Below are 23,496 nucleotides of genomic sequence, written 5' to 3' on the forward strand. Positions count from 1 at the left end.
GATTTGTTTTGCCTTAATGTAGGCCTCAGTGGTGTCTAAAGTCAGTAGACCTTGTACCGCTGTTTTAGCCTCACCACTTGTATACTTTCTGAGGTAATACAACCTATCTGTGGCCAACGGTTTCCTATCTTCAATCAGGATCTCAAAGGATCGTATCCACGCTGGGTAATCATATATGTTGCCACTAAAAACTTCTGGTTCCTTCCTAGGAAGATCATCTTGTCTACTAGCTAACAAATCAGCAAGTTTTGATAAAACATCAACTTCAACCTTACCATTTCCATGATTAGGGGATGCAAGTGGTTGTTGACATGATGATTTATTTGGAGTTAATAAGGTGTTGAACTCACGCTGTGGCTGGGTGTATATACACTCGTGTTTAACAGCATTAATATCAGTGAGAACATCATTAAGAGGGGTGCTTACATTTGTTTTAATGTCAGGTTTAAACTTGACCTCTGACCCATATTCATACTGTTCAAAGTCGTCTATGACCTTTGCTCTCGCATCACTTACAGCTATTTCTGCCTTTAATCTTAACTCTTCTTCTAGCCGCTTTAACTCCAATCGAGATAATTCAGTTTCATTTGCCAATCTTTGTTTTTCTATATCTAACTTGTGTCTTTCTTGTGATGCCGCCATTCTTGCGGCTAACTCAGCTTTACGTTGTTCTTCTTTTAGTCTCATTAGACTGGTGTTAGACTGCAAGGATGAGAGACTACCACACCTGCTTGTCTGAGAAAGCGAGTCACACTTTTCATCATCCTCTGTGAAGGAACTAACTTCTTCAAATGCGGCCAGGTATTCTTGTACAGCAGTTTTAAACATCTCCATATTTTGTCTTTGCTCAGAAAATAATTGATCATGTTGAGGCAATTCACTCTCACTTAACAACTCTCTGTATTTCTGTTCAGAGAGACTGAACCGTTCTGACAGTAGTAACCACTTCCTATAATGCCTATGTACCAACCTGGCATTCTCTTTAGCATTCAGCATCCTATAAATTTCATCCATCTTAAGGTGTAGCTGGTTATAAGATGTCTCGTATAATTTCTGTTTCTGTTGGGATTCATACTGGAAGCCCTTCTCTGTCATCCTTACGGGCCTACCAAATCTACTCACATATTGCGTGTCTTTTCCACTTGCCATGACTTTCAATAGTCCAACGGGCGAGTTTTACTGTGTTATATGATGAGTGTCGATTAAGATATTGACAAGTCACTCAGTTCTATATCACCAATATATCGTTTTATTCACTCTTCACTGTGTTCAACTTATTCACATGAATCACGATAAATCAGTCATGTGGTCCTTAATCACAGTTCACATTGGCAATCACAATCACGTAAAACTGTGAAGCAAAATAAAACAATAACAATCTTAAGTACACAAATACAATAACATATTATTCTGAATGAGATAGTGCGGTAAAACGCCATCAACGTCTAATACAAGTGTGAACGAATTGGGGTCATAGGTCAGACCAACACAACACGACCATTTTATACCACTCGGGTTCACGATCAGAAAACTCTCGATTTCTCTTGCAAAAGACTTCAAAATTACACAAAATCATATCGACTGAAATCGGTGTATGTTCAAAAAACTATAAAATCATACCTCGTTTCCGGGTCACAGCTAATAGTCATGAAAAACTAGAGAAAGTGGACGCACATTGCAACTGCGTCATAACTATTTAATCTTCGCTGGAGACCTTCAACCCCAGAGGGCGCTATGCACCAGAAGGTAAAACAGCACTTAAACAGCGCCAAAGCGCAAAACAAATAGACATCACTCCGCAGGAGTTACACTCATATATATCCCTTTTATAATCCACAGATAAAATTATATTAAAACTTCTGTCACCTAATACTGCTTGATGCACTCACCATCCTTTGAAGGGCGGTGACCTTTGCGACTATGAGCATCAGTCAGGTGAGAGGGCAAGGAAGGAACTGCACTGTCAGGCAAGCAGGTTGAATCAACATGAGAATCCATCCATGTATAAATATACGCTTCACAAATATCGGTAAATTTGTTATTACATCATTGGTTAGTCAATTTATAACATTACAGGTTAAAATCATATTAAATCGGTTTTATTATCAGTTAATTATTATACAATTGCATGTGACTGCTTTTAACAACAAAACACAATATTGTTGTAGAACATTGCAAATCTATGTTTGAAGAAATACAAGTATACTTATATTATATCAAATAATAATGCCATATCAATATGCTAAAATAATTGTTAGCATTTGTAGTGTTCACACTGAAGTTTTTCAGTACGACTTCAGTTTTGGGTTAAATGTTGATACTGGATCATCACGATATATTGTAAACTAAAAATATTTTGCAACATAAAATGATATTATTCATTTGACAAAATGAACATGTGAATACGCATCGGATGAGATGATGAATTGTTTGTGTTCTAAACATGACCATGCCCATATATTAATAAGCACACCTACTTTTGCAAAACCAAGCAAAAATTATAAATCTATGTTCAATTAACAGTTAACCAAACTTTGAGTTACGGGCAACATAAATTATGTTTCGAGTTATTAATTGTGGACGTTCAACACAAAACAAATAAAAATATATTGTCCGTAACTCGAAGTTTTGTTAACTATTAATTGAACATCGAGTTACAAGTCGAGCGTGGCTCAAAATTTGGCAGCGTTTCTATAATACGGGCGCGTGTAACTCAATGTTTTCGTAACTTGATGTCCTCAAACCATTCATCATCTCGCGGTGGAATAGTAGTGCGTATCAATAATTCAAATCGCATATGATTTGTATAGTTAATTATTGCATCACACGAATGTTATTTTGTACACAATCAAAACAAAGTGTACAAGAATAAAACACACCTGAATATATGTCAATATGCAGTTACAGGTGACCACAAATAGGCTTATGACAGTAAATACAAATTTAAAGTTGGGGAGTCGTCACCTGCGCATGCGTCAGATGGCCATGGCGTGTCAAACAAACATCTACCCATGAGCCTTTGCGCTTTTAGCGTGTGTTATCTTCGCTTGGGACTCACTTCCTGCGCTGCGCGGGTGACGACCCTCCCGCTCTAACCATCTGTAAAAGCTTTCATGAAACCAACTACGGTAGCCCGACTGTTTTGCTGGACAAAAAATCCTTGACTAACTAAAAAAATAACGACCTTACTCACAAAGTGGGAGCATGTAGGCATTATAATAGTTTGTTTATGAGTTCAAACAGTACGTACAGTAAATCAAGGTGCCTCACCAGGGTGAGCGAATAAAATTCACGCTGGCATGCAAACAATAAAATGATATGTATTAGAAACACCACAAGAAAGTGTGGCTTTACTGATACAAACCCACAGTTTTTTTTTTCTTGAGTAAAGTGTTTGGAAATTATACAATGAAACAAAAATTGTTAGCATTCTGTTGCATTGAAGTGCACAGTCCTGAACGCAAGATAATTTATATTATTACAAAATATGTATTGTACGTTTAGTCATATGCTCATAAATAATTCAAATCATGTCACTTGACAGTCAAATGACCTCTCTAATACCTGTTTTTGTTCAATGGCATCAGCCAGAAACTGCAATAGCCCAGTCTTTAGAAGCTTTACCTTCTGTGGTTGATGTTTTGAGTCAAACCCTTTCCTTGACCAACATTGATGTCACATTAGTTCCGATAACCAACACTTTCTAGTGGTATTTTGATTTATAAACATGCAGGTAGAACAGTGACATGTCACATGACAAATAAGCAGCTGCTCGGCTGATATAGATCTGCTGTTAACAATGCACATTTCAATTAAAGAGCTGAAGATATCATTAGAAAATGAAGAAATCTGAGAGAGGTCTACGCAAGATGTATAGCGTCAAAGCAGTCGACTTTCTGTTTTCAACAAGAATTCAAAAATATCACTTTTTACCACAAATTACAATAATATTCATCAAAGTTAGATAATTGAATATATCATCATGAAATGAACAAATCTGATATAGGTCCACTTGTAATGCATATGTGCATAATATCAAAGTAATTAACCTTGCGGTTTTCAACAAAAAGTCCAAAGTATCACTTTTTACCAAAAAAATGAGAAATGAGAAAGCTTAAGAGGGTTCTGCCCAAGGTACATATACAGTCGTGACAGTAAAAAGTTTACACATATGACGACGGAAAGTCACTCATATGATAAGATCTGGTCGACAACGGAGCTACAAAATGGAATAAGATATACATAAAATGCAGTATCTTGTGGAAGAGGGCTTGCACACATAGTAAAATGTTTGGTAAAATAGTTGATTTTGTAATTCTAAATAAAAAGTTGAATTTACAGTTTTGTGTACAAATTCAAATGTCTCCTAACCTTTTTTCAACAAATTGAAAACATAAATTGTCAAAATATACTGTTTAGAGACTCACATATTGCATACATACAAACATGAAAAAAGTGAGTCATGCAATTTCTTTGAGTCAACTACTCAAGATTGAATATTTTGTGAAGCGAACCATCTGTGAGGTCTTTAAGCACTGGTACATAGTGTTTCACAAGCTCATGCCTAGTCGTAGAATGCAGTGAGCTCATAAGATTGTGACTGCGAATAAAAAAATGACGCAATTCTCCTCTTCGAATTTTGTTTACAATATACTCCAGCAACTGTACAATCCTCTCATGAAGGTGTTCCTTTGTCCAATCCTCTGAGTTTGGCATTCTTAAACATTCATGTAGAAATGCTGTCTTTAGAAAATAAGAAGGAACTGAATCGTGATATCGTTTGTTTATCTTTTTCAAAAGGTTCATTCTTAGCAACTTGAGAAGACGAAGGCATTGCTTACGACAAGTTGTACCGCTGAGGTCATCTTCTCCTTCGTAGGTATGCTGTCTGCCCTTAGAGTCAGTTGTGTATAATATCTTCTTTTCCAATAATGAGTATGATATTCTCCACATTGTGGCCCGTCTTGGGTCATGTAGATCTGAAAAACAACAATACTGGTGTATTTAGTTAGATATTACTCTCATTCATTATATATATGTATAATACTTAATATCCATCAAAAGGAGGTGTCATATGCATACAATTCGACTGACATCTTTTAATAGTTATGTAAAATGGCTAACTATATTTATCTGAAATGTATCAGTTTGATGCACATCATGATATTATGAATATACAACATTGTCTTCATAGTTTAAAGTACTCATTTGGACCTTAGGAATAATGTATTGCACATTATCGAATTTAAAAAATCTAAAGGTGCCACGAGAAAAACAAGGAGATAACTACGCTGTTAGTAATGCACATTTCAATTGAAGAACAGAAGATATCATTAGAGAAATGAACAATATGTATAGTATCAAAGCAATCAGACTTGCGATTTTCAACAAGAAGTCGAAAATATCACTTTTTACCAAAAATGACAAAAATATTCATAAAATTAGAGAATTGAAGATATCAACAGAAAATGAACAAATTTGAGAGAGGTTTACCTGAGGTACATATATGTATAACATCTAATCAATCCGACATGCGGTTTTCAAGAAGTTGAAAATATTACTTTTTACCATAAATTACAAAAATATTTATTAAAATTAGAGAATTGAATATATCATCACAAAATGAACAAATCTTAGAGGTCAACATGTAGTACCTATATATGTAGAATCAAATCAATCGAACTTGCGGTTTTTAACAAGAAGTCGAAAATATCACTTTTTACCAAAAATATTCACCAAAACTAGAGAATTAAAGGAAACATCATGAAACGAACAAATCGAAGAAAAGGTCTACACAAGGTACATATACATCAAGTATCAAAGCATTCAAGTTTGTAGTTTCAATAAGAAGTCGAAAAAGTAAAAAGTTAACACAGACGACAACAGACAATCACTCATATGATAAGCTCCGTTCGACAAAGTCGACAACAGAGCTAAAATGCTTTTGATATGTTTTGAGCCAATCTCTCTCAAATGGGAGAGAGGAATAAATGTGCGTGAGTGAACATATTAACTTGCCTGGAGGAGGAGATTTTGCAACAAGGTGAAAGGGACATTTTTTCAGTTCAAGTTCTTCGTCTTGAGAAAACCAGGGATATAGTATCCAAGAATCATAGCCAGCAGGCCACTGTTTACAGTCTATCGCAATAGCAATCACAAGATCAACATCAAGGAGAAATTTGTCGGTTGGTTTTTCTGTTATTTGTAGCTGAACTGAGGGACTGCCATCTGAGTCATCGGGTACAAATATGTTAACATTGATATCTGTTAATAAATATAAAATGAATTTTAGGAATTCATGATAACTCTTTATTTAAAAATAAAGACTGTCATTTTAGAATTTCATTGATGAGTCTTTGTTTTTGACAAGCAGAGGTTAACCTATGGATGGCCACATGTTAATTGGAAAATGCAACATTTGCACCACCATTATTTGCATTTATATATCAAAACGTTGTCAGAAATTGTTGCCTGGAACAATAATACTTATATACAACATACATGTAATGTGAAAATACCTGGATAATGCATATGTTTTATAGCAGTTGACACCACCCCTTTGAAAGCTTTTAGAAGTAGCTTAGGTGAAAGATAACCATCTTTACAATAGCAAAATAAGGCATCAGATTGGTCCAATTGTAGTCGCATGAAACATTGGCAGTCTAAGGGGTCATTAATCTTCTCACATGTTCCCGTGGCAGCCAATTCAAACATTATATCTAGTTCATCTGGACTTGAGACCTATTAAAACAGAATGGTCAATAATATAATATAATTATAATTAATATTAGTAATAAGTAAGTTATTGTCTGGGCATACATAGATTGACTAGGATATGAATTTGTATAATGTCATTAAGAAAAATAAAACATAGTAAAATGAAACATAGTGTAAAAACCGAATCCCTTGAGAATCTGGATATTACTAGCAAAAAGCTGCTTGATACAATCATTTTTTCGTTGCAGGTCAAAGTTAGAATAAAGGTTCATGTCAAACTCATTTTTTACAGTAAATACGAACATTAACAAAGAAAAATATGGTCATCATAATAATGTATAACATAATTTATTATTCATATTTCTTTTAATGTGAGAATGTTTGCTTTTAATAAATTTGGACCAAGTGATTATTTGGCAGACTTTTGTACTCAATTTACGACCAAATTACAGAATTATGTTCTATTGGTTCTTCAAAATTGTATCTGTCTTATATTTTTCTTCCTATTTATTTTTTTGATGATTTGCACTAAATTATGATTGACTAGGAGGTTTAAAGTTGATCATATAAAATATTTCGAGTAATGATAATCAAAGAGACAACAGTAACAACAATGATTAGAACAGACATGTTCTACTCATATACTTTCCCTTTACCTAATGATGGTGGAGCATGGTAAAATTCAATGAATGATCTATGCAATTACAAACAATATACCAACAACAAAAAAGACAGTTCAGTGAACATGTTTATGAGTTCGTACTACTTGCCTTTAAATTCTCAAAGTGACTACCACTGTGGAACGTTTTCATATTTTCAAACTGTGGCTTTTTCTTGGCATATTTCAGGATCATACTTTCAATTTGCCCAACTAGTTTAGTTGATTCTGCAGATTTTTTTTTCTGAATTCGAATTTGCTCCTCAAAAATCGAGTAGAGCTTATAACTTAATGGAAACTGTAGAGACAGTGCTGATGGGGGTCTACCTCTTCTGCTACTACTACGCCGTTCAATTTGTGGGATTGCCTTGGTACAGTCATCTTGCAATGCATCTTCTTCTTTTACTTTTGCATCATGTTCACAATACTCCTGATAAGATGCTGAAGGACTCTGCCCACCTTTTCCTCCTCGCCCTCTTCTTGGCCTACCAATCTTCCTACTTGTTCCTCGTCTGCCACAATACACATCACTGTCACCACCAACTTCATCTCTACATTTACTCACACAATCTTCATCCTGTGATGACTGTGATGAAATCATCAAATCTGCCATTGATGATGTTATTCCAATGTCAGGAGAATCATTATCAGTCTGAGACTTGCATGGATGACCACGACCATATTTTCCTTCCATGCTCTCCGCATGAACTAATGACGAGGGTTGTCCAGTTTCTAAATCTAGTGGAGTTTCTGTAGCTGTTGTGAACACAGGAGATTTCTTTGGTCTACCAGGGCCACGTCTTCTTCCTCTATTGGAGGCTATACATGAATTATTCTCTTCTTTTACTTTTGCATCATGTTCACAATACTCCTGATAAAATGCTGAAGGACTCTGCCCACCTTTTCCTCCTCGCCCTCTTCTTGGCCTACCAATCTTCCTACTTGTTCCTCGTCTGCCACAATACACATCACTGTCACCACCAACTTCATCTCTACATTTACTCACACAATCTTCATCCTGTGATGACTGTGATGGAATCATCAAATCTGCCATTGATGATGTTATTCCAATGTCAGGAGAATCATTATCAGTCTGAGACTTGCATGGATGACCACGACCATATTTTCCTTCCATGCTCTCCGCATGAACTAATGACGAGGGTTGTCCAGTTTCTAAATCTAGTGGAGTTTCTGTAGCTGTTGTGAACACAGGAGATTTCTTTGGTCTACCAGGACCACGTCTTCTTCCTCTATTGGAGTCTATCCATGAATTATTCTCTTCTTTTACTTTTGCATCATGTTCACAATACTCCTGATAAGATGCTGAAGGACTCTGCCCACCTTTTCCTCCTCGCCCTCTTCTTGGCCTACCAATCTTCCTACTTGTTCCTCGTCTGCCACAATACACATCACTGTCACCACCAACTTCATCTCTACATTTACTCACACAATCTTCATCCTGTGATGACTGTGATGAAATCATCAAATCTGCCATTGATGATGTTATTCCAATGTCAGGAGAATCATTATCAGTCTGAGACTTGCATGAACGACCGGGACCATGCTTTTCTTCAAGGCTTCCTGGTCCATCTAGTGCAGATGACTGTACTGTTTCTAGCTGTGATGGGGACTTGGCAATGGTCGTTGATGTTGGGCATTTTCTTGGTCTGCCTGGGCCACGTTTTTTTTTGAAGTCTATATCTGTGTTATTGTTTTCTCTTGGAACAGCAGATATTTCTGAAATCTTCGGATCCGATGGTGAAAGACTATTTTCTTCTCTCCATTCTTGTCTGCTGGGAGATTGTGAAGACAAATTCAGAATCTGAGGCTTGCGTGGACGTCCACGGCTACGTTTACCTTCCATGTTTTCCAATTTAAATTAACAGTATGAATATACTTTGATCGATCTTTCTCCACCCAATATTGGTTCTCTCAATTCTTGATATGTATTATTATCTTCTGTTTGAACAGCAGTGACTTTGTGAAACATGCTTATTGTGCCTATATTGACAAAAAATATGTTATCAGCTTCTGTTTAATGCATTGATTTGTGTTAACAATATATCCCCTGGTGGTTATCAATAACAAATCAAAGTTAGGACATAATGAAGTAAGTAAAGTGTGAAGAACAAAAATATGTTCAAGAAAATCCTAAAACTTGACTTTGATGTAGTGATTTTTCCAATCTACTATACTGATGAATTAGGACATTAGAAATGTGTTGGTCATGATAATTGTTTTTTGGCGAAAACCCCCATAATACAGGTGTGCAGATGAATAACTGCATTTCTTTGTCGATGATTTACATTCATTTGCATTTGAAAAAAAATCTGAAATCATTGTCGCACGCACTATAAAAAATATAATGCAGTAGAATTTTTGAAAGCCAGAGATCATCTCCAAAGTACTTTTTTAAATATGCAGCAACCTATAATTATTACAACAGTTACAGTTAGTTTTAATGGATAACATAATCACGCAATATTTGAAAATGCTTTGGCCCATTATTTTTTCTCGCGGTCACTTAGTGCTCAATACACTGGCGAAATCCGTGTATCACGCCCTCTGTAGTTAGACATCAGTACAAACGTTGAGTGGTCACTTCATTGGTAAATTGGTGTCATTATCAAAAGTAAGTTGTTGTAGTACAGTATAATAAACATTTGTTGTTACAATGGATGTTTATTAAATAGCGTATGTCAGCGCGTGAAACAAATCGAACAACTGTGACGTGTACAGACATTTTCAATCTCAACTGCGTTACTTTGTTGTGAACTTTTACACACTGGAATTTGTGGAATTACGCCAATAATTTAGAAATACATCTGTCAATAATCCGGCTGTTGTTTACTTATTTGTCCGAGTCGAACGTCTGCTTGCCTGATAATCCGTAGCGCTCAGAGACTTCAACTGTAAGTTAAGCTAATTAGATGAAACCTGTGTGTGAAATTTGTTTTACACATACACGAATTAAAACGCAATTCCAGAGATACACAAATGGCCAAATGGTAAACCTGTTGAGTTTTTTTCCCCTGAACAATAGCACTACGTCTTTAGTTTAAATCGCGATGTTTGGATTTTCCGAATGTGGTAGGGACCATTGTTGTTAAGAACAAAATGTAAGTCACAATTACGTGGAAAGCGTTTTAAACTGCATTTGAGCTGAGTCATTGAAGTTTGGCATACTCTGCAAACCGCGGGGGCGGGAGACAGCAAAAGAAATGATTAATCATTGTGAAAAAATGCATGATCCTTCGACCCTTCAACAACGAACAAACATTTCAATGAATGTGGGAAATTCCAGATATTGACATGAAATCGACAACTCAGCAAATAGCCAGTGGGGCATGGTGTGATATATCATGCCTGATTAGAACTAATGCTATTTTAAAACTCTCCGAAAAAATAATTTTAAAAGCACCGTATACTTTGGATGTAAACTACGTCGAGATTTACATGAGATATCTAAAGGAAAAGCCGACAGACTTTCACGAAATAATACGATAACTCAGGGGCGATCCAGGTTTTGATACTGAGTACTGCCCAAGACTGAAGTATTTGTCATGCTATTCGAATTCTGGAGAATTCCTGCCATTTTTAGAAGTTTCTTGCCATTCTGACTACCGTGTGGGCGGAAGTAGGTGGATGCCTGGATCCGCCCCCGTAATGACTGGTGTTTTGATCATTGTGTGGAGTGCTAATAAAACGTACGGTACCGCAGGGTTGCAGTCGCGTTCGCATGTCCGAATCGCACGGTCCCGTGTCTTCAACATATAGGCTTCTAAATGATCTGTTTAGAGGCTTGGTCGAATAAACTTAGACCTTGGCTAGCGAAAATAGCTACAGTGTAGCTGACGGCGATTTCAAATTTAGTGCAAATAATGTAAACATTCTATTAATTAAAACAAATTAATTGTTAAATGTAGTTGAAAATCTTTCGCGTGGATGCGGATACAGTAGTTCAACCCCCCTTTTGAACCACTCGCGAGGTTGGTCATAATAATATGACCCCGCCTCACTGAGTCGCAGATTTTTCTTTGCCTCGTCTATCATTGGAGTCTTCGCTTTTATTCTGTTTCTCGTCATCACGTTAGTAAAATGGTGTAGAATATTGACTTTAAAAGAGTTAAAAGAAAATTGCGCAAAGTTATGACCATATTTTTTCCGACAAAGTCTTGATTGACAATATTGCTGACAACAGACTTAGATAAACACGCATTGTTTGCGCCAGGAAGCTTATCACCCGTTATATCAGAATCGTCAGCAGACACTCACCAGAGTATACAGATAATATGTTACATGTATCATTTAAACCATCCCAAAGATAAACGTTATGCAAATATCAACGAAACGGCAGTTGTGATTATTTGTGTTGGTTTTCAAAACACTAATTTGAGCAGCGTCATTCCGAAATGTCGATCTTTTCAAAAGCTTGCTCTCAAAGTTCGGCGCAATGTTGACGAAAGGTTGAAAAGTTCATCTCTACCATATATGGATGTAACAAGTGACCTGATTTCCTGAATTACCCTGTTTTGGTACAACTCGCCTATTCGATGAAACTTTTAGCGTATATTTTGAGTTACACCACCAGTTCCCTCTTTTCTTCACAAATTCACACAACTGCACTTTCCTTCAGAAGATTGGGACAAAAATAGACAATTTTTTGGAGTAAAAACAGAAAATTGACTCAAATTTTGTCTGTTGGCTCCAAAATTCAGGTTCATTTCCAGAAACATTGAAGAATATGAGAAAAAAAGTGCAAAACAATTTGGGCGTGAAAGTCTGGTGCTGAAAAGGTGAACTTGTATAATATATTTTTGAAGGAAAAAACCTAGTCTCTAGACATGTTTATGTTCATCTCGGGAAGATTTGAGTCCTATCTACAAACTCAATCGGAACGAAACCCTGATTGCCGTCGTGTGCGTGAAATTCTCTTCTCAAAACCTGCCGATGCTAGATCATGGCAAATGTTAGGCTTGTCTGTACCAATTTCCATCCGAAAAAAATTACTATTTATTGAATCTACCAACATTTATTTTATTAATTCGCGCACAAAAAATATGTATCCTATTAATTCAGTTCTTGAAAAAAATATATATTTTACTAGCCCCGACGCCGACCACACCGTTAACCACACTGAAGTATTTGTCTTGGCATTCGAATTCTAGAGAAGTTCTATCGTTTTTGTCACTTTCTTATCTGGCTTAATTCTAACCATTTTTGGAACGTTCTCGTCTTTCCGACTATCGTGTTGGGCGTAGGTGGCAGGTGAATGCCTGAATCCTCCCCCGTAATGACTGGTGTTTTGATCTTTGTGTGAGGCGGTCGTGGCGGTCGTGTTCGTGTTCGCATGGTAGCTGACGGTGATTCGAATTTAGTACAAATACCGTAAAAACTCTAGTAATTCATGGTCTCTATTTGCGCACTCAATTCATTAAAACAAATTCATTATTAAATGTACATTTTTATTCTCAGTGTTAAACAAAATATCATTTTAATTCACGCACTAACGTTTTTATGCAAAACATAGCACGGGAACAATGCATCGCTCTCATTGAGTTCGGCGTAATGCTAAGGCCAATGAAAGTTGAAAGGTCATCTCTAACATAAGCAAATAACACCGAATAAACGGCAAGGTAAAGACTATGTCTAATTATAGTAAATACGTACTGCGTGCGTGACTCGAACCAACGCTCGCGTACGGCACCTAATCGCCTAGCTTCACGCCACTACACGTCTTCCCCTCGGCCACCGGGCATCCCCAATAAAGGATGCTTAATAACCGAGCTTATTACGTGCAGAGAACGTGAAACCCGTCCACGCGATACGCGCCACACAGCATGGCCAGAATGCGGCAAAGGCCTTCAGATCTGGCTGTAGTAGGATGGTGAAAGTAATGGTACAGCATTTTAACAGTAAATAAGTACTGAGAAATAATTTTTAAACTCATAGTTGCTGTCGACATAGGAAGTAAAGTAAGCAAATAACACGGAATAAACGGCAAGGTAAAGACTATGTCTAATTATAGTAAATACGTACTGCGTGCGTGACTCGAACCAACGCTCGCGTACGGCACCTAATCGCCTAGCTTCACGCCACTACACGTCTTCCCCTCGGCCACCGGGCATCCCCAATAAAGGATGCTTAATAACCGAGCTTATTACGTGCAGAGAACGTGAAACCCGTCCACGCGATACGCGCCACACAGCATGGCCAGAATGCGGCAAAGGCCTTCAGATCTGGCTGTAGTAGGATGGTGAAAGTAATGGTACAGCATTTTAACAGTAAATAAGTACTGAGAAATAATTTTTAAACTCATAGTTGCTGTCGACATAGGCATAGACATAGGCATCTCTAACATATATGGATGTCACGTCATGGCAAATGTTACGCTTGTCTGTATCTATCCACATCCGAAGAAAAAACATGAATCGACCAAAAATGATTCATATATTAATTAATTAAATAGCGAAACGCCGGCCACATCGGCTAGCATTGTTTTTGATGGAAGGCTTCCAGAAGCTTCTAAGCTCTATAACCTCAGACAACTAATAAATAATTAGTTGTCTGAGCTATAACAAACACTATAGTATATGCACAATCCCTCTGTGGTATATGTTAGCAATGTTTTGGAGGAATTAACTGCACGGGACACAATGAACTTTTATTTACACTCGGAAAACATACTCTACCGTTGCTCGCAAATAACCTTGAATGTTACACAAAAAATTGAGTTGACCTTTTTAATTTTACAACAGAATCTGTCCTCCCCCTAAATAGACAGTGAAATGCACAAAACTGAGTCTTTGCTTTTATCACAGGGAGCCCAGGAACTATAATCAACTGTAATACGCAGTCTCTATGAGCGGGGGGGGGGGGGGTATCGGCTGGTATCTAGTGTAAGAAATAGACAAGGGATGAAGGCTCCAGCCAGCTCACATTTTTTAAAATCGAAAAAACAGACGAAAAGAATGAAAAATAAAATCTAAAAAAAATACCAGGTTGAAGAATATTAGTTGCTCCTTCGAATTTCGCCAAAGCCTTACCTACATTTTACCGATATCTGCAGAATAAATCAAAAAAACTACACAAATTGACTCCATTTAGGAATTCCTAACGGTTAGTCCGAACGCATGACACAGTTGGAGGCGTGGCCTGTTCAGCGTTTGTTAACTAACCAATCACAAGACTGGTTACGGTAGCCCAGGATCCCCCCAGGTTTTACCACCAACTAGAGTGAAGATATGACCTGCCTCAAGTTTGAACAAAATCGGCCCAACCAAAAAAATCACAGAGGAAATAATACGTGAAGACACTGGAAATTACACACACACACAGAAGTGATTTTATGGGCAAACCTTGCGGAGCGGATCGCCAACAAAAATTATTTTAAGGGCAATTTTAGCGGAGCGGATGGCCGGCACACAATTAAGGGGAATAATCCTAACGGAGCGGATCGCCCGAAATATCGAATCTCCCCATATGGTATGGTAAGCTTAACGTTTGGGTACTTTCGCTGGGAGACACAAATTGCTACAAAGAAACCCCAGGCCAAGCAATAAAAAAAACTACATCCCCGTTGGGTCCCCGTGAGCTCGGAAGTGTAAGGAACGAGGAAGAGAATCAGCGAATCAGTAAACTTTCAAGAATGTAAACACCGGAAGTGATAAATATAACGTACACATGCTTTACTTACAATAAACACGCCATAGACACGGTGGATAGATGGAAAGCGGACGATGTGGTAATGCGGATAGCCGGCGACAGAATACTAATACGATGCGCTCGCTGTTCTATTTGAAGGCAAGCCACTACCAGGAAGGACGACCGAGGGCAATGTGACTCTTTGTGTTGTAAGACGGGGGCGTGACACTTCTTCAAAGACGAGTATAGTCTGAAACAAAAATTACGTCATTTTTCCGGGAAATTCCCTCTGTCGACAAAGCCAAATAAACAACTCGTCTAGCCACGTAAGATGAACAAGAAAAATTCCGCTTACGTGTGCTTTAAGACAAAATATACTTTCAGTCTATATTATTACGAGTTATTGTACCACGTCTATGTTTAATTGGCAATTGAGCGTTCTCGAATAATCGGTAATTGTCGGGAGTGTCGAGTAATCGGTAATTGTCGGGTGTTATCGTACGTACATGTACACCAAATATATTATACAAGTTCACCTTTTCAGCACCAGACTTTCTCGCCTAAATTGTTTTGCACTTTTTTTTCTCATATTCTTCAATGTTTCTGGAAATGAACCTGAATTTTGGAGCCAACAGACAAAATTTGAGTAAATTTTCTGTTTTTACCCCAAAAATGTGTCTATTTTTGTCCCAATCTTCTGAAGGAAAGTGCAGTTGTGTGAATTTGTGAAGAAAAGAGGGAACTGGCTGTGTAACTCAAAATATACGCTAAAAGTTTCATCGAATAAGCGAGTTGTACCAAAACAGGGTAATTCAGGGAATCAGGTCACTTATGAGATCCATATATGGTAGAGATGAACTTTTCCACCTTTTGTCAACATTGTGCCGAACTTTGAGACCAAGTTTTTGAAAAGATCGACATTTCGGAATGACGCTGCTCAAATTAGTGTTTTTTAATATACCCTATATACATACTAAAATCATACTGTTTCCAAGTTTAGGTAACATGAGCTTTTTTTTTACTTCAGCTTGCGTACCATATTTTATTCACCCCCCCCTCCCTGGGATGTGAAGATCTATTTCTGAATGAACATAATTGTGAGTATATGATTATTCTCACCAGTTTTGCCGGCTAGAATTCAGGCAACATTATTCTCATTAGATTACGGTACGGTGTACGGTAACCCCATTTTTAAAAAAAAAAATTCTCTATACTTGTAACATGATATATCAAATACAATATATGTAATCAAAGAAAGCTTAGAAAGAACTCCCATGTGCTGAGAGTATTGGAGACACATTAAATATAATTTGAAATTACTTAGCTGAAAACTAATTATGCAAATCAGAAAATTAACATGAACAGATTTGAGTGTAAAACTAATGAGGTCTGCGCAATGTAACAAAAACTCTATGTACCAAGCTTAATTGAAATGTGATTAGAACCAAAAAATTATGAATTATTATGCTAATTAGGAAAATAATATGAACAGAGTTTTACCCCAAACTAATTAGGTTTGTACATTGTCCTAGAGAATCTTTGTACTAAGTTTCATTAAAATGGAAATTAGTACTTTAGATATCAGTGTGAAAGTTGGAAATTGGTTAATTATGCAAATTAGGTAATTAATATGCACAAATATTTACCAAAAACTAATTGGGTCTCTGCATAATTCTAGATTCATTGAAATGTGATGATTAGTACTTTAGATATCAGTAGAAAAGCTGAAAATTAATTATGGAAATTAGGTAATTAATATGCACAATTATTTACCCTGAAACTAATCAGGTCTCTGCATAGTCCTAAAGGATCTATGTACCAAGTTTCATTGAAATGCGATGATTAGTACTTGAGATACCCGTGGAAAAGCTGAAAATTAACTAATTATGCAAATTAGGTGATTAATATGCACAAATATTTATCTGAAACAATCAATCTCTGCATAGTCCTTGAGTATGTAAGTACCAAGTTTCATTGAAATGTAATGCTCACTACTTATATCAAAAGCTGAAAATTAATTAATTATGTAAATTAGGTAATTATATGTACTGATATTACCATAAAAATTATCAGGTCTGTGCAGTGTCATATGACATCTATGTACCAAGTTTCATTGAAATGTGATGATTAGTACTTGAGATATCAGTGGAAAAACCGAAAACTGACTAATTATGCAAATTAGGTAATTAGTATCCACGGATTATTACCAAAAACTAATCAAAACCTAGCATTTGTTCAGAGCATCTATGTACCAAGTTTCATCAAAATCCACTGAGTGGTTGTTTAGATATCAGTGGAACAGTCATGGAACCACTAAAAAATAGCTAATTATCATGCAAATTAGTTAATTAATATGCACGGATTTTTACCAAAACCTAATCAAATCTGCGCATATGTTCAGAGCATCTATGTACCAAGTTTCATCAAAATCCAATGAGTGGTTCTTTAGATATCAGTGGAACAGTCATAGAACAGCTAAAAATTAGCTAATTATCATGCAAATTAGGTAATTAACGAGCATGGAATTTTACCAAAACCTAATCAAATCTGCGCATTGGCCCAGAGCATCTAAGCACCAAGTTTCATCAAAAACCGATGTATGGTTCTTGAGATAGCAGTGGAACAGTCGGACACACATACACACATACACACACACACACACACAGACACACTAACTGCAAAGACTCCCATTTTGTGCTTCGCACATGGGAGTCAAAAATAAAGAAATGAAAATATTTTAACTTTTGAGTAGCATTTTACTTTAAATACATCACCTACAACAGTGTATGCCACGAAATATTGTGTATGATATTATTGCTACTGTGTACGGTTTTGCTTTTATTGTTACTGTTGCATTTATGTAACTACGAGATTATAAAAAGTAAATATTTATGACATAATTTGATAAGCAAAACGTGAATAAATATATTACCTACCACTGTGTCTTGTAAATGCATCAATAAAAATGTTTCGATTAATTACTATTCGATAATTACTATCGTTTGTAGTAGCTATATAGGTAATGCTCAAATTCAGCATGTTTATAGGAGTTGGTGTGCATCATAGATGAAAGCGCGGTAGTCGTCGCGCTGCGCATGTGCCACATTTGTGTTGATAAACATTGAATTTCCCACAATCCAATGCGCTCTTCAAATGGAAATCACAAGAATGAGGTTTGACCTTGGTGCGACTTGCACTGATTACCGCCAGCGACTCCTTTGATACCTTCCAATAACATGGAAATTACTTAATTGAAGCTTGGAAACGTCTCAGTTCGTACTCGTGGATCTGCGCAACAGTCAAAGTCGCCATCTTTGTTTATAAGAGACCCATATATCTCGCACATGCGTAGCGCGACGACTACCGCGCTTTAAGTTCACCAGTCACTGGTAGCATAGTGGTTGCTTGCTCAATATCCCAATTCCATTAGCCGAAATGCATCCACTAACCTTGTTAAGGTCCGTAGGTTCTTGTGTTCAATCGAGCCTGTTTGTTGCCAGATAGCGCATTAAATTGCCAAGGACGCACATGCAGTCATGCCATGTAGTTCCAAACATGAATATGGTTTCTGTGGCAAAAATGCACTAGCACTAGCACTTGTACATAGCACCCACCAGGAGAGACAACAGTGACATTCAATGTCCGGAACTGTCGCCTGGGACAAAAACATTATTAAAACAAGTCATTGAAAATAAATAACACAGTTCCCGTTAAATTTGTGAAAGTTCTCTTTGTGTTTGTCATATTAAAGTGGGGGGGGGTTGTTGCCAGGGAGTCCTTGAAACTTGAGTCCAAAGTGGTGTATACAAGAGATTGTTTATTTACATCAAATTCGAACACGCGTTGCGTGACGACCCCTCCAGTTTAAGACATAGCAAAGAAAAAAATAGATCATAAGTGAACGCATGTCCAAGTTATCACATTTTAAACAAACAAGATGGCCTCCAGTCGGCCATATTTGACCAAATTGCAAATTGAATTGGCATGTACATGTATCCATTTATGACATGCAAAATATCAATGAAAATGATACATGGGTGAGATATAGTAATATGGCCAAAAATAAAAACAGCCATTATTCGGCCATCTTTGATCTGATTATGAAACAAAGTGACATGTATGATGTATGTGCCAAATACGAATGAAAATGGTACATAAATCTTGAAAATATAGTAGTAAGGCCAAAAAGTCAGATGGCTGTCAATCGGCCATCCTTGATCCGATTTTGAAACAAATTGTCATGGATATGTATCCTAACATGTATAAAATATGTGCCAAATTTTAATGAAAACTGACAAAGTATGTCCAAGATACCACATTTGAAAAAATCAAGATGCCTGCAAGTCGGCCATCTTTTATCCAATTGCGAAAGAAATGCTCATGGGCATGTATCCTAACTTGTATAATCTATGTAGCAATTTTGAATGAAAACTAACAAAGCATGTCCAAAATACGACATAAAAAAACAAACAAGATGGCTGCCAGTCGGCCATTTTGAATCGAATCACTAAACCACTGCACGTACATATGCCCCACATAAAGTACTAGGCACATGCAACGAATGAACGAAATTGGTCCAAAAGATTCTGAAATATGACTCCGCACTGATGCACGCACAGACAGACGGACAGACGCATGCACGCACGGATGGACGCACACACAGACAGTCGGAGGACATGTATCCTAACATGTATATTCTATGTACTAAATTTGAATAAAAACTGACAAAGCATGTCCAAAATACGACATTTTCAAAAAAAACAAGATGGCTGCCAGTCGGCCATTTTGAATCGTATCGTTAAACCACTGCATGTGCATATGTTCCACATAAAGTACTAGGCACATGCAAAGAATGAATGAAATCGGTCCGACGGATTCTGAAATATGACTCCGGACGGACGGACGGACGGACGGAGACCGAATTATAAGTCCCCGTTTTCCGACTTCGTCCGAACGGGGACTAAAAAAAGTTTACAGTTTGGATGATAAGATCAAGACTCTTTCAGCTAGGTAGTTAGTATTTGAGTGCCAGCACACAACTGCACTTCAAGTATTAAACACGCAAGCTGACTGCTATTACCTAATCACGCTGACAGTTTCGATATCAAATATTACATTTTTACAACTTTTTCTACAGATTTATAGAATCTTAGTTTGTAATTCGAATTTATATCATCACTGAATTGTTGGGATAGCATCATCGTGTGTTTTACTGATCTTAAACTAACTTCACATACAAGAAAAAAGCATAATTTTGAAATATAAATATATTTAATACTGTATAAATATAACATTCGTCTGTCTTAAATATATTACTCTTACAAACAATGTGTTTTAAAATACATCAACATCGACTAAAATATAAGTAAAACAGTAAACAAGGTAAAAACAATAAATGTGAAGCAACATAAATCTCTAAAACTGAGTGAACCCTTGAGATGCTGAATTGTTCGGGTTACGGACATCGAGTTACACAAATGACCACGCCCATATTTTAGTAACCACACCCACATTATAACACGATGTTTAATTAACGGTTAACCAAACTTCGAGCCACAGGCAACATAAATCGATATTGTTTAACATCCATATTTAGAAACTCGGACTTTAATTAACAGTTAACTGAAAATTCAGTTACGGGCAACAATGATTTTTTGTTTGGTTTAACGTTGTATGTTGCCATAACCCAAAGTTCATTCAACTGTTAATAAAAGTTAAAGTTACTAAATATGGACGTTCAACAAAATCAAAAAGTTTTGTTAACTGGAAATTGAACATCGAGTTACAATTTGGGCGTGATTTTGTAAAAGTGAGTGTGGATTTTAAAATATGGGCATAGTAATTTTTGTAAATCTATGTTTCTTAACTCAATGTTCGTTACTCATTTCAGCATCTCAAACATCCCTTATAAATGAATTTATTGATGACATTAACATAATTAAACTAAAAAATTGGAAGAAAACAACAACATTTAAAAGTAACATTAAGCTAAATTAACAAAATACAGGAATACTACGAATATGCAGATTTAAAAACGTAATATTTCAGTTATATGGCAGTGTGTTCATGTGAACTGGTTTATTGCACAGATCCATCGTGGGGACAAACGTGAATCCATTATGGTGGAGTTGAAAAGTGTATGTTTGTTTAATGTATAACTTAATCAATCATGTCATGAATATTTTAATAAATATGATAAAAAGTTCATAAAAAACTTATTTTTGAGTAGCTGTTGATCATTTACCGTGCTAGTATCTAATGCATCAAATAGGAACGTGGAATAAATAAACAACTTTTGTAAATTGATTCACTTGACTCATTATTCTAGTATAGTTATTAACGCGATGGACAATTGGTTCATTTAAAGTTGCATTCTCAGATCGTTCCTATAGCTGATCAGGGATATTATTTGACATTTTTGATTGTATGTATATATGTGAATTGCAGGAAATACTTTGTGTTTCAGAATATAAAGGTGAATCCGCATGTGTTGGAAAACTATTCAAAAATGGTATAGAATGAAATTCGAACAAACAATGAAATGGGAAACCAAAACGATTGCCAGAATTCAGATGCACTATATATTAGGTAAATATGAACATTTGATACATTTTTCTCCAACATTCTCAGGAGAGGTACTCTGTGAAAGAAGTATGCAGTGAAGTATAATTGCCGGATTTTTTTCCAACTAGACAAGGAAGCCCAATAGGATTCCAACCTGAGAGTTTTACATTGGGAATAAGTTTGAAACAGCAATTTCATTCCGGCAGGGAGAGGTAGTTACGAGGGCGTTATTGTTGTCAGGCCAGTCTCAAATTAAGCTTACAGACTCAGGTGAGAATATAAACAACAATTATGCACACTAGTAGCTGTAACAATTTCTGCCAGTAGTCTGATACACATGTCAAGTACATATTGCTGATTATTTACCATTTCTACCACTATAGCTTCAATCTAGAGAAAGATGTGCAGTTTGGACAGTTTCTAACCTAAATGTTTGTTGGATGTACATGTATTTCTCCAATGAATATCAAAACCCCCAACATAACAGACATATGATACTAGAAAGTTGTTTTCTTAAAAAAATGTTGGCCACTGTTTAGGCAGCATCGAGGGACAGTTTGCAGTTGCAATATGTAATACTATATTGATAACAATCTGTCAGTGAAATATCCTTCATTCGCAGAATACTTATGAGAAATGCTAATACATTAATGTGCTATACTCAGGAGCACACATCAGCAATGCATGGTATTTCCTCCCAACCACTCCGGTGATGAAAACAGTGTGGTTAAGTGCGATATTTTCCAGCATAATTTTGATGTAACTTTGTAAATGTCTTGTATTTCAGTGTAAATATTTGTCCTACCATATAGAATTTAAATTGATAAAAGATGAATATTGAATAATGATGAAAGCAGTGATATACACTAATATGCACCTCCACTGAGGTGCAACTTATGTTCACAGATTACATTACGATTCCAGCTTCTTAATATCAGCCTCTAAACTGCAATGCAAAAACACAAGCATGAATATCCATTTTAGTAGCTGTCTTCCAAACCTTGGCATAGCCAAGCTGTGAGTTCAAAAATGATAAATATTTGCATGATTTTACAAATTGAGGACACTCACAGAGACACGGTTTCATAAGATACTTCTCATAACAATATTTGTGCAATTCTCTCAAATTAAAGTACCTTACAATTCATCATGAATATTACATCTGAAATTGACATAACAATTACAAGTGCAAAATTTCATAATTCAAATATATATAAATTGTATATTAGTTACAAAGTATCTACCAGTCAAATACAATTTATAATATATTATACTTATTAAATTGCGTATGCATAGAACTTATGCATATTTATTAGATCATATCTGGGTTAAACAACAATACAACCTGAGTGAGTGTACCACGCCATAGAGGGAAAAATTCAATAACTAATGAATTTGATTTTGGGGAATGTCATTTAAGGTCTGCCTAGCACAAAATAAACAAAGAAAGCTTAGAAAGAACTCCTGTGTTCTGAGAGTTTCGGAGGCATATTACAAATTTGAGATTAGCCTTTCAAACAAGAGGCTTGGCAAACGATATTTGTCAGCTATTTGAGACATAAAAACAATGTGATCCACAGTATTGTAGTTTATATTACTCACAGAAAGTAAATTTGATTGTTAATCTGTAGTTGTTTGCATTATAATTTAATACAGAGCACCTCTACCAATCAGACAAGTTCAATTTAAATCTGGCTTTTTGAGATAATCAATATGCTTTCAACATTAAACGAATCACGTCTGTGGATTACCCCAGAGCATCTATGTACTAAATTTCAATGAAATGTGATGATTATGCAAATTAGGCAATTAGTTTGCCGAATTTCAATTTAAAACTAATAATCACGACATTACCATTCTTCCCAGGCACTTATACACCAAGTCTTATTGAAATGCAAGAATTGGTTGTTAAA

At 36.2% G+C, this 23,496-nt stretch overlaps 2 protein-coding genes and 1 long non-coding RNA gene across 3 annotated transcripts in view; all 3 read right to left on the reverse strand.

The window, feature by feature from the left end:
* Nucleotides 1-1,226: 1,226 nt before the first annotated feature.
* LOC146728640 (uncharacterized) lies at nucleotides 1,227-1,777 on the reverse strand. The gene is made up of 2 exons (XR_014928200.1): nucleotides 1,621-1,777; nucleotides 1,227-1,351 (listed from the first exon to the last, which is right to left on the reverse strand). It is a non-coding gene; the product is annotated as an uncharacterized LOC146728640 (long non-coding RNA).
* A 300-nt stretch (nucleotides 1,778-2,077) lies between these two features.
* Nucleotides 2,078-15,232, reverse strand: LOC144351908 (uncharacterized). Its single transcript, XM_085495593.1, has 5 exons — nucleotides 15,072-15,232; nucleotides 7,488-9,376; nucleotides 6,519-6,741; nucleotides 6,019-6,264; nucleotides 2,078-4,979 (listed from the first exon to the last, which is right to left on the reverse strand). Exons 2-5 carry the CDS (start codon nucleotides 9,237-9,239, stop codon nucleotides 4,483-4,485), a joined length of 2,718 nt encoding a protein of 905 aa, XP_085351719.1. The 5' UTR covers nucleotides 9,240-9,376; nucleotides 15,072-15,232; the 3' UTR covers nucleotides 2,078-4,482.
* Nucleotides 15,233-20,271: 5,039 nt separating this feature from the next.
* The window catches only part of LOC144351907 (uncharacterized), a 28,478-nt gene continuing 25,253 nt past the window's right edge, over nucleotides 20,272-23,496 (reverse strand). The window contains exon 21 of the mRNA XM_085496134.1: nucleotides 20,272-22,529. Within this exon, the coding sequence (XP_085352260.1) occupies nucleotides 22,496-22,529 (34 nt within the window). The 3' untranslated portion in view covers nucleotides 20,272-22,495. The remainder of the gene's footprint in view (nucleotides 22,530-23,496) is intronic.

This window comes from Saccoglossus kowalevskii, chromosome 22 (assembly GCF_978046115.1).
Source record: "Saccoglossus kowalevskii chromosome 22, keSacKowa6.1, whole genome shotgun sequence".
In the NCBI taxonomy this organism is placed as follows: domain Eukaryota; kingdom Metazoa; phylum Hemichordata; class Enteropneusta; family Harrimaniidae; genus Saccoglossus; species Saccoglossus kowalevskii.